Source organism: Anneissia japonica, unplaced genomic scaffold (assembly GCF_011630105.1).
Source record: "Anneissia japonica isolate Jap-2015-1 unplaced genomic scaffold, ASM1163010v1 scaffold287588_len240510_cov160, whole genome shotgun sequence".
In the NCBI taxonomy this organism is placed as follows: Eukaryota; Metazoa; Echinodermata; class Crinoidea; order Comatulida; family Comatulidae; genus Anneissia; species Anneissia japonica.
Window position 1 is genome coordinate 116,190 of NW_022716955.1, and position 12,331 is coordinate 128,520.

At 34.3% G+C, this 12,331-nt stretch overlaps 2 protein-coding genes across 4 annotated transcripts in view; one reads left to right on the forward strand and one right to left on the reverse strand.

The window, feature by feature from the left end:
- Nucleotides 1-4,010, reverse strand: part of LOC117110072 (F-BAR and double SH3 domains protein 2-like) — a 54,422-nt gene extending 50,412 nt beyond the window's left edge. Inside the window, exons 1-2 of the mRNA XM_033252653.1 lie at nt 3,751-4,010; nt 367-464 (exon numbers count right to left, since the gene is read on the reverse strand). Of these exons, the coding sequence (XP_033108544.1) occupies nt 367-464; nt 3,751-3,771 (119 nt within the window). The 5' untranslated portion in view covers nt 3,772-4,010. The remainder of the gene's footprint in view (nt 1-366; nt 465-3,750) is intronic.
- Nucleotides 4,011-5,846: 1,836 nt separating this feature from the next.
- LOC117110079 lies at nt 5,847-9,467 on the forward strand. 3 transcript variants are annotated; one of them, XM_033252662.1, is made up of 3 exons: nt 5,847-5,983; nt 7,087-7,226; nt 7,952-9,467. In XM_033252662.1, exons 2-3 carry the CDS (start codon nt 7,135-7,137, stop codon nt 8,484-8,486), a joined length of 627 nt encoding a protein of 208 aa, XP_033108553.1. In that variant the 5' UTR covers nt 5,847-5,983; nt 7,087-7,134; the 3' UTR covers nt 8,487-9,467. The 3 variants fall into 3 exon arrangements, with proteins under 3 accessions (XP_033108553.1, XP_033108554.1, XP_033108555.1); XM_033252663.1 differs by lacking the exon at nt 5,847-5,983 and adding an exon at nt 5,994-6,014; XM_033252664.1 differs by lacking the exon at nt 5,847-5,983 and adding an exon at nt 6,070-6,209.
- The last annotated feature ends 2,864 nt before the right edge of the window (nt 9,468-12,331 follow it).

Consider the following 12,331-nt stretch of genomic DNA (forward strand, 5'->3'; position numbering starts at 1 on the left):
ATTTATTTATTTTTTTTATTTATTTTTTTTTTGGTTGCTAATCTGGAGCTTCTCTCTCTTTCTGTGACTCAAAGTTAACAAAGATCAAAGTATTTTTATTGTCAAGGTAAAATTGAAATTTGATTTTAATGGGAAACACAAAAGAGACAAAACACACAATCAAGAAAGATGTCAAAAAAGACATAAGTGAACATTTTAAATTAAAAATATAGCAGTTTAAATATCATCAGTTTAATTCAATTCTTAATTGAATTAACAAAATATAATTCCAGAGTATGATAGCTATGTTAAAATCGACCACATTTCATCATTTGACAGCAACATCAGGCCTGTTTACAGATTTAAAAAAAAAAATTATTTCATTACCTGACATCATCCAAGATATCTAAGTCTGCTTGGTGTTTTGCATGGATCTTTGATAACTGCTCATTTTGAACATTGCGAAGCACTTGGGTTATTTTTACCTACAAAAGAAAAAAAAAATTATCAATGATATTAATAGTAACTTGATTATATCTGGATATTATTCATGATTAATCACTGCACAAAACAAGCTGTTGCAGTACTGCACTCAGTATACAGTGCTGAATTATCCAAAGAAAGAAAACTTTAAAACTTCAAGATACAAGATTCTTTTATTGTCACTGGGATAAATTCACAAGTAAAAATTTGTTTTCCCGAAGCTTATAGTTATTCTGTACAAACAATTATCATACAAAGGTTAGGAACAAAAGACAAAAATAGATAAATATGAGTGAACTGCACACAAATATAGCACAAGGTAATTGCAAAGGGATAACTATTCCACCAAAGGACCATTTTATACAGTACTGTAATATATTAAGATAGTATAATACACACTCTAAGTAATGAAATGCACGCCATCGTGTCAGGATTCAATATTTCGACTTATGTCATCATCAGGAATGAAAAATTATCCATATTTGCAAGCTTATATGCACAAGTACCAAAAGTGTTTGACCAATCAAAACATTACTAGTATGTGACATAGCTATGAATAAACTGAAGATCAAAGCATTCTTTACCCTACTGATCAAAGGTACCTACAAAAACCAAGAAAGCTCATTATAAGCTTTCAGCAAAAGTTAAGTAATGGGTGTACTGTAGCCTATGTATAGCAAACGCTTCTTTAAACAATAGTATAGACCAATTTTGCAAACTGTCAATGTTAGTATTAGAAAATATTAAACCTAATTTATTACTTTACATTACAGGCTACATTATAATTTTCAAGTATACCTTGTAAACCTAAAAACATATTGGAATGCCTCACAATTTTGTATGATCATTTATAACACTGGCAGATCGTGAAGCATGTTCTAGTCTAGTTATTAAGCATCTATCTGTCTTAATAAGCTTAATAACTAGAATTAAAGATCTGGCTTAATAAAACTGAGAGAATTTAAGAAGTTGATTTTATAAATTATTATTTGTGATACTAAATTACTTAAATTGTACAATTAACTGAGTTGCTATTGGACAAAGTAGGTGTCACTCTCATAGGCACCACTACTGTTAACCTTTCCGTTTTGTTAAGTAAGAAATACAAGTAACCTGTACTCTACTGTGTACACACACACACGCACACCACCCCCCCCCCCCACCACACACACACTAAACTATATTATACTATAAAAAACTATTATAAAAAAAATAGCCTACAATAAGTCACACAGCTCTCCATTTTGAAAATGTTAAACACAGGATACAAATAAAGCCTGTAACCTTGGCAAGGATTTACTGTATAATACTAATAGTATTATGAAGGGTCAAACTTGCTTTTCACAAAGTTCATTATTTTAAGCTTCACTTGTCATAACATTACACTCACCCTTCACCCTATATACCATAGACAATTAAAAGGTTGTCCCGTATTCATCACTAAACTAAGAAAATGAGTTGTTAGGGACCTGTTGCACTAGCCTCGGCACTGTTTGGTATACTGTAGGCTAGCCAGCTCCTTTCTATGCCGGCTTCTTTCTCCCTAGTTTACTTCTACTAGGTCGGGCAGTAGCTAGGAATATGGTACCGTAGGTGGTGCTTTTTTCATTTTGAGATAGCATATGGTGCTGTTGTTCTTCTAGACACAGTGGCTATGCTTACGCCGAAATGTAATGCATTAGGATAGCAAGAGTTATTTTTGATTAAGGTAGGGTACAGCCAAGTCAACCAATCAGTGCCATAAGTAAAATCAAGCAGCAAAAAAAAGTTATTTGCCTAATAACAGTTAAGGCACTACTCTGATTTGTGAAGAATTTTCCCTCTGTGCTTTATGGCATCGCTATAAATAATATTAGTAAAATTTTCAGTTCAAAATACTCTTTTCATTTTATACAGAGGGCCTACTCTGGTTTGTAGAGAAATTTCCCTCTGTGCTTTATGTCGTCGCTATAGGTAACAATCTTTATTAATAAAGTAAATATTTTGATATTTTCAGATCAATATATTCTTTTCATATTTTTTCCCTTTCAGGAACCCAAATGCTGAGGCAGAATTGTAAAAGCCACAAGATCAACAGCTTGGAATAAAATATTAATAAATTAATACATAATGAGGTTTTTTTTTCTAATATTTTGTAATGTTGCGTTTTAAACATTATTTGATAGTAAAAAACTGGAGAACTTAGTGCGAAGTACCACTGAATGCCTTGGCCTGTAGGGGAGGTAATCTCATGATTCTTATGCTCTACATTCCACAATAATACAACACTTTTAATACATTTTTATATTCGACAGCGGATAAGCTAAAGGGGTAAGCTCGCTAACGCGAGGATCTCAGAACAATACAAGACGGAGGAACACTCTCACGGAGGAGAGGTTCGACCCAGAATACATATAAATGATACATAACAACTTATTCGACTGTACTGATCATTGTTAATCCAGTAAACACCTTTTGTTACCACCTTGCTGCAAGCTGATGAATAGGCTCTATTCAAGTGGCACGACACGCGGGATGGGGGGGTTTCCTATAGGCCAATTTGAACTCAAAAGTATTTCTTGAATGAAAAAAGTTATGATAAAATACAACTACGGTAATAAACTGATTAAAAAGAAGTGTTTCTTTAATGAAAGTTATAATACGACTACGTTAAACTGGTGGTCAAAAGGGGGTCCTACCAAACACCCATCCCCTAGTTACGGACGGGCATGTCGTGTAAAATAAATTATTATAAACAATATCAATTTGATTTATTAAAAACGTAAAGGAATTGCCTATACAAAGGATGTTCCTTTATCTAAAGGATGTTCCTTCAATTATTAATATTATTCATTAAGCGAAAAGTAAAACTGTAGCCTAGGCCTATATTTAATTTTTTTTACATAAATTTTTGGCATAAAATGTGATATTTATATATTATTAACATGTTGCATGAACTTAATTAATTAAGAAACATGACCGGGCGCTACCGGGAGCTACCGGGCGCTATTTAGTAGGACCCTAACTACTAGTACTACCTAGGCTTAAGGCCTAGCCTAGCTACGACTCCAAGCGGAACCCCATCCTGGCCTACTTAGGTACAACCTACTTTAAAAGTTGGCCCCGTTTTAGGGGTCATCATTCATAACCATTAAGAATAACGAGAATAATTAAACTAGGCCTAGGCTGTCTGGGCCTAGGCCCTAGGCCAGGACTAGGTAGGCTAGGCCCTCCCTCTAGCCTAGCTAAGTCTAGGCCCTACCTAGGATAGCCTAGAAAATATTTTGTCATTGAATATCATGCAAATACCTTTCTTGGTGGGGGTTGCATCGTTTTAGACTGTATAGGCCCTAGATTCTAATTAAACAAAAACCGGACCACAGCCACCACAACAAAATCCAATGATCGATAAATTCCAAAGTTGAGCCCTAGCCAGGCTTAGGCCAACAGGGAACGCAGCCACAATATCAGGATCACACAACCCGCCACTAAATCGTCGTGTGACTGGTCAACTGCGTGAGAATGACAGCGACGACGTGTGTGTACGTGTGGTGTGATGTGCATGCTTGAGTTTGTTATGAGGAATCCATTAACTGTCTGTCACCTCATATTTACTCGAGTATTTTTCAAAATACTGCTAAACAAAGTCAATTGATATAATTTTTTAAACTTTTAGGTACATATATAGGTCTATCATATGTCATTAATTATGTCTAATTATAATTTAATTAATGAATTAAAACAATATTGAAACTGTATTAACTTAAAGCAGAGGGAGGAACGAAACTCACTGTGCTTTTCACGTCACTGCGCTTATACAATCATAGAGGGCAGTCTCCCAAATAACTTGCACACCCAAAGACCACCTAACCACTCATAACAAATTAAAAAAAACAAAACAAAACAAAAAACAAAAACAAAAAACTGGCAGGCATTATTCACAACAATAATAATATTGATAATGATTTATCTTAAGACAGTTACATAAACATGTTGCAAATCTAGAGTGATGATTAATGCTGTAATGGTGCAACCCATGAGAGGTAAACCTTTGGAACCATGAGACAAAACACACAATAATATAACGCAGGAGCACGGAAAACATATTATAAAATTATAAAAAAATTGTTAATTACGGTACATTATTCGTTATTCAATATGTAAAAAGGTGCTACAATGACAGGCCTTTTGTGCTTTATGTAGTCTCTTGGCAATCTTCATGTCCACTTTTGTGTTTTCTTTATTTCCGATATGAGGCATACCGTATCGCGCGAATATATATTTTTTGCACTTTCTGAGGGGCGCTTACTCAAACGGGGCGCTTATTTAAACGGGGCGCTTATGAAAACAGAGTGGAAATTGAGGGGGCGCTTATGGAAATAGATGGAAATCTAGGGGTTCTTATGGAAAATTATTTTAATAATTAAAAATTCAAGAGGCACTTTTTGAATGAAAAAAAGATTATAAGGACATTACGAATGGTGGTTAGGAAAGATAATCGTCCAGAGAACATGGCTCATAACAAGAATGCGTGAATATTTACATAACAGCAAAATAGCAGATGCAATTAGTGGTGGGTAGTGGTTAGCTTGTTGGCCATCGGCCGATTGAGATTAGCAGGATGGCAGAATCATTGTATTTTTCTTGAAAACTCAGATGAGAATGTGCTTAAGGTCGAAAAAATAAAAAGAGTAGGCACTTATTCGCGCGAGTACGGTATTGTAAATGTTTTGATTGGGCCAATAAATGTGACTTATGACTTATCACTTATGATTCTAAAATTTAAAAAAAATACGTAATGAATCATTTATTCCAACATATGGCAAAATTTGAATGCGTGAAGGCTTGTAATTAATTACATATCAAAAATGATTTATCGTTTTATGAAAAAATATTAATATGTTAAGACTAACGATTAGTGCATGCACTAAAGTTTGACAAAATATATTTATTACTGTATTAGGAATATAATTTCAAGTCGTTTGCTTGCTATCTTACTTCCACATTTTCTTCATTTTCTTCTTATAATATGAATGCGTGAAGACTTTCGTGAAGAACTAAAAGAAACAAATATTTAAATAATGTTTTTTTACTAGGCTACAACACACGTAAATAATAATCTAGTAATAACTCATGGTAGCCTACAGTCGAGTGGCCGAAATGGTAATATGATGATGATGATGATGATGATGATGATGATGATGATGATGATGATGATGATGATGATGATGATAATTATTCCGGGGGTGGTGGTGGGTGGGGGGGGGTAATTTACCTCAAATGCTCTTGTTATTTCAAAAGTGGGGAGTAATTTACCCCCTCTTGTTCATTTCAAATGTGTGTATGATAATTAATATCTATTTTTTAACATATTTTTTTTAGCAAATGTCAAAGGCTGGACTCGTCTCGCGTCTTGACTACTGTCTGCCGCGTGTGTCATGAAAACCGCAATGTGATGACGTAAGGGGAAATCCCCATATTAAATTTCCGCGCCATTTTGAAATTCAAATTCAGAACAAAAATGCCGGAAGTTGTTGAGAAGGTACAGTATAGGCCTAGGCCTAGGCCTAGTAGTAAGCGGATTAGTTATTATTACTATTAGAATAGTATTGACTGGGAAGATAATGTCATCTATGAATCCCTCCGCATATTAAGAATGATTGCTTGTAGGCCTAGGGCCATAAGTTGGCTTTTTTTGTCTACTGCTACTGTAAAATATCTGTTCTACTACAGTAGGCGACGCCAAGCCAGAGAGAGGCCTATCTATGGTATGCCTAGCTTGCTGTCCAGCCAGGCCTAGGTCCTAGAACTACCTTGGGTAGGCCGTCTACAGGTGGTACTAGGACTAGCTAGGTATGGCCTAGTTCGGCTTTTGGTCCAGTTGTCTGAGCCACAGTGGCGTATCTAGGGGGTGGTGCTCAAGTAGTTGAAAATCACCTTATTTTGCGAGTTAGCCCTCCTCAATCAATTGATCATCAAGCCCCCCCCCCCACCCCCCCTCCCACTTCACCTTTGCGACCCCCATCAGCACTCCCATTTCAAGACTTTTAGAAACGCCACTGCTGAGCAATTCGATGCTTTGCACGCCAGCACTGTTCCGATTCCTGGTAGCACAGTACTAGAAACTAGGCCGAGACTTGATGCCCAAATAGATCAAACTAAATCTTGACTGTGATCAATGGTTGAATAAAAAAAAATGAAATGATAGACCACCCAATGTTAATGAATGAATGGGATGGCTAGTCTGTAGTGTCATTTCATTTACAGCTTTTAATCACAATAAAATAATTATTTTAAGAAAACTCTTTATTTATTTGAATGTTAAATAACTCTCTTTCCATTATAACTCATTGTCTAAGAAAACTTACTCTTAATTATTCTTCTTTACCCCAGTAACCTGATCAGGGCAAAAGAATTTTTATCCTCCAGAGCCCCAGCAACACATACAATAAAAATGTAATCCAATGACAAGAATCAAGCAAGAAGTAAAAATGGATGTTAAATAACTCTCAGTCTTATAACTTGCATTTATTTTTTATAAATAAACTGAGAATGGGACCCCTTGTCCGAGTCTGACACAGCTGTCACTGTTCTCATGCTAGCCTGAAAGTACAATGTCAAAACGATAATATATTTCTTCCGTAGGCCTGCAAGTGTTGAGTCCTTCTTCCTCATACTCTTAACAGTGTAATAATGTCTGCAGATAGTACCGCAGGGTGTAGGACTTGCCGGATAACAAAGGCCAAAATGCTGAGGTGTGCACAGTGCCGTAATGCATATTATTGGTAAGGCTTTTGATAGCTTAATATTTCAAGACTATAAAATATACAGAAATTGGTTTTGCCTGGTAGATAAAATGACAATAAAACAACAGTACAATATAAATTAGTAACAGTGGTGGATTTAAAGGGGTACGTACAGTACGCCCCTCTATTTTTTGTTAAAAAAAAAAAGATTGACCATGAAGGAGTCGAAACGTTGATCTTTTCTTTTTAGCGTTATTTTTATATTAAATATTTATACAAAACGTACTCTTATTAAAAATAGATTGACCATGCTAAATAGTAAATATTAGTCAAATATCAACTCAAATTAATGAAGGTACTTAAGCTTTAAGAGAGAATCGCCCCCACTTTCTGACTGGCTAGATCCGCCCTTGAGTAAAATGGGGAAATGGAAAAAGAGTTAAAATGGAAGCCTGTCTTTTAAAGTTGTAGTTGAACATGTGTAGGCTATCAAAAAAATGAAATGAGTGCAGTAAGTTTCAAGATATTATTGTCATTTGATTTGCAGCCAAAACAGTGTCTTTTAATAGGAGGAGCTGTAAAGGTCATTAAACCAATCCTTCCTCCTGAACTGACTTCCTATGACCCTAAAATATAAAAACTGTATTTACACACCTTTTAATTAGCAAAAAAAAAAAATTTATATTAATATATTAATTTATTTAAATTATTTTCAAGTTAGTTCAACGGAGAAAATACAGTATATCTTGCTTTTGTTTTTGCAGTTCCCGTCCATGTCAAATTAAAGATTGGCCAGCTCACAAAATCATCTGCAAAGTAGATTCAGAGACATTAACTTCAAAAGATATGGTGGATGTAAAAAATGATCTCTCAACATATGAGAAAAGTCATGATAAAGATGCACAACATGTGGAGGAAAAACAGTCTAAAGATGAAATATGTGATGAACAGATCACAATAACTGTTAAGTGTAATAAGGACAAAATCAAAGTGTCTGTAAGCAACCAATGGACCGGGAGCGAAGTTCTTAGCAATATTTCTGATGCAATTAAAGTACGAGAAATGAAGCTGATTCACAAAGGTCGGATAATGAATGAAAGTAACATTAAGGAGTTTTTAAAAGAAAAAGCACTTTTTCAAGCTATTGGTGAGCAAAGTGAGAGCGAGGATGGACTAAATTCAATGGATATCGACTGCATTGTGGCACAAGCGAAGGTGGATAGGAACAAAGCTATAAGAGCCTTGAGAAGAACTGGTGATGTTGTAGATGCTATTCTGTACATCTCTAACCAAGACTAAAAACTACAACATCAAGAATGTGGAGAGAGAGACATGGCTATAAGAGCCATAAGAACTGGTGATTTGTAGACTCTATTCTATACATCTTTAACCAATAGACGGAAAACCACAAGACAAAGAAGGCTGACAGAATCAAAGCTAAAAGAGCCGTAAGAAGAACTGGTGATGTTGAAGACACTATTCTATACATCTCTAACCAATTTGTGATGAGACCATCACAATTATAGCAAACATTTAACCATAGAGAACGGAAATAGAAGGAGTCACAACTGAGTACAAGTGCCAGGCTGAATTCTCTAGATACTGACTGCATTGTGGCACTTGTGAAGGTGGACAGAGACAAAGCTATAAGAGCCTTGAGAAGAACTGGTGTCATTCTATACATCACTAATCAACAGACTGTAACTACAAGACCATTGTATTTTTACATACAGTACATTGCATTATTTTCTCACACTAGCCCCGGCCCCCTAAGGTCATCATGAATTTGGAATGATAAGAAGGTAAATGGAAAGAAATATAAAAAATATAACAAAGTAAAAAGAAAGGAAAGATAAACTAAGAATGGAAAAGGAAAGATAAGGAAACATGAGAAAAGAAAAGATAGACATGAAAACATTAGAAAGGAAAAGAAAAGAAATGATAAGAAATATAAGAATGAAATATGAAAGACAGATACGAATTGTAAGAAAGAAAATGAAAGGAAAGATAAGGAATCTAAATCCTGGTTCTCACGAGAGCCCTAGTATCCGGATCAGGAGCTAACCGTTAACGCTAACCTTTAGCACCTGCGTGAGAACGCCCGATTGATTAGCGCTAACTGTTAGCGGTATCCAGATACGCTAACGTTTAGCGAGCGCTATCGGTTAGCAAGTTGAGGGCGTTTCTATCATCAACCAATCACACATACGCGTTTACAATTTCCAGTTTCTTATTGGCCAGTGATTCGATCATCATATTGTTGGTATCCGGATCGGGATTTTCTCGCATGGACGCGCGGCAGCTAACGGTTAGCAGGATGCGGATCCTGCTAACAGTTAGCTGCCGTGTGAGAACAGCCAAAGAAAGCAATGTGAAAGATAAGATAAGGAAACATAAGAAAGGACAAGAAAAGTAAAGATCAGGAACATTTGAAAGGAAAAGGAAGAAAGACAAGAAGCAAAAGGGAAAGAAAAATGAAAGGATTTGGGATGAATAGGAAAGTAACAGGCCTTGAAATGGTTCCAATTACCAAAGCATTGTAATAACATCAAACCAATTATTTGAACTTAATTAAACTAAACTAAAACCAAACATTTGATGATAGTGTTTTTGGTGCATTTGTTTTGGTTTTTCTTCTCTGTTGTTGTTAAGCGCCTCAAGGTTGTGTCAACATGAGGCGCTATATAAATCCAGAATTATTATTATTATTATTATTATTATTATTATTATTATTGTCCTTAGAAGATTATCTAAGGCTCAGACTGTAGTAACTCATTCCTTTATGGTTTGCCAGCTAAGGATATTTCAAAACTTCAGCGAGTTCAGAATGCAGCTGCCCGCTTGGTCTCTTTAAGCCCACCACGCCTGTGTTAAGGCACCTTCACTGGCTTCCTGTAACACAGGGAATCTCAAGATTTTGTTATGTATTTTCAAATCTCTTCATAATTCTTCGCCAATGTTTTGTTTCAAAATTAATAATCCTTTTAAGGATTAATTAAATTAAAAAATTTCTACGAGGACTATTTCAGAGTCTCTACTTGCTCATTCTATTCGTCTGTTAACAAAGCATTATGGCAATCGTTCTTTTTCTTTGGCTTCAGTCTTCCTTTCGAATGCTTTGCCTATTACAATCTGACAGGCAACTTCCATTGTTGATTTTAAGCTTCAAAAACTCACATTTTTAACGTGTACTTTTCTTAAATTTTTTTCTCCTGGCAATTTTATTTTTATTGTTAAGCACATTGAGGCTTTAGCATTTTGTGCTATATAACCTATTATTATTATTTTTTTTTTTTTTTTTTTTTAATTATTATTGTTATTATTATTATTATTTATGTCAGGATCAGATGCCATCTCAAGCTCAGATGCCATCAGACTCTTCAATAGTATAATTGCTGTCTCTTATACACATCTAGATGTGTATAAGAGACAGGAGTCGAAACGTTGATCTTTTCTTTTTAGTGTTATTTTTATACAAAACGTACTCTTAGTAATTTTTAAAATATTTTATAAATATATAAGAATATGATGAAGACACTTCTTTTATATTACAAAACAGAATTTTGAGTTTGATGTTTTTTACATTTATAATAAAATATATACTGCAAAAATTGAAATGTATTTCTTTCTTTATGACTAGCAATGTTCTTGCAGCACATAAGCCTTTGTATTGTAGTTGGACAAAATAATTACAGTGTTGACTAGTTTATCAGCAAGCACTAAACAAGGCACTGACGGGTAATAATGTGGAAATGTGCTCTCAGGCTTTGTTGTGTACAGCGCTATATTACAACTTACATATTACTTTTATTTACGTAGAAAGTGGATCTCTTGCATTATCGTGTGATTATACTGAATGTTCTAGATGTAACAGCCAGGCTTTTGTGGCAAATGTTCTATTTGAGCAAATAAAAACATGCATATTCCATACAATCTGGTGTCCTAGATTAAAAGAATCGTATATTTGGATAAATTGGGACCTAATTATAGTAAATAGAAACATGGGCCTTCCAAACAGTTTGGTACCAAAACAAACTGTTTATGACCAAAATTAACTGAAATACAGAATGATAGTCTTTCCAAAAAATGGATACTTTCACATAAAATCCGCAATTTTGATCTTTTGATGAAAGAATTTTGCTTGGCATCCACCAGGTTCATAATCCGTAGGGTCAAAATACTGTAACAGCTTCTACTTAAACATGTCAATTGCATCATATTTTTTAGGAATTGGAACCTGTCTATCTAGTTTTATTTGTGATTGTCAGTTTAAAATTTTTATGAAATATGTTATAATTAATAATAATTTTAAAAGTTGATAATATATAGTTATAAACAACAAAACATAAACAATGCAGTAAAAATTAGTAAAAAGGAAAGGCGGGGAAGTTAGTAGAGATTTGTCGGGGATAAAAAAAAATTTATCGTTTGGGCATCGATGAGATGCAAAAAACACAATCTTTAGATCAGTGTGCCTATATGCTGTCTCTTATACACATCTAGATGTGTATAAGAGACAGATGTAGTAGTAAATCGTATAATTCCCCTTTTCACGAAAGTGTCCCCTGAATAGTGGTGTCTCAAAGTAGGTTTCTTCTGTATTATATTGGTTGTAAATGGTGGTGTTCTTGGGCTGTGGGAAGATGACAGCAAATTTTGGGTCCTAAGAAGTAGTAGTTCTAAATCACTTGGAATTGGTTTGTTGCATATTATATCCGTGTTTCTAGAAAATCTGAGACGGTACCCCGCCAAGATTTTCTAAAAATTTGTTGAGTTGGCATGGAATGTATAATTTACATTCATAATAAGTACTTAAAATCAGTAACTTTACATTGTGTATACTGTACATAACATAATAATTTAAACATAAGTTATAATTACTGTACTTGTATTCCCATTATATAATCATTTAAAATTCTATTGTATATTTATTTTTTTATATTTGATAAATATATAAGAAAATGATAAAGACACTTGTATTATATTACAAAACAGATTTTGAGTTTGATATGTTGTTAAATTTATAATAAAATATATACTGCAAAATTGAAATGTATTTCTTTCTTTATGACTAGCAATGTTCTTGTAGCACATAAGCCTTTGTACTGTAGTTGGACAAAATAATTACAGTGTTGACTAGTTTA

Coding starts and splice junctions, on each gene's coding strand:
- LOC117110079 (XM_033252662.1), top strand. CDS start 7,135: ATGTCTGCAGATAGTACCGCAGGGTGTAGGACTTGCCGGATAACAAAG. Junction 7,227..7,951: donor TGCCGTAATGCATATTATTG/GTAAGGCTTTTG, acceptor TTGTTTTTGCAG/TTCCCGTCCATGTCAAATTA.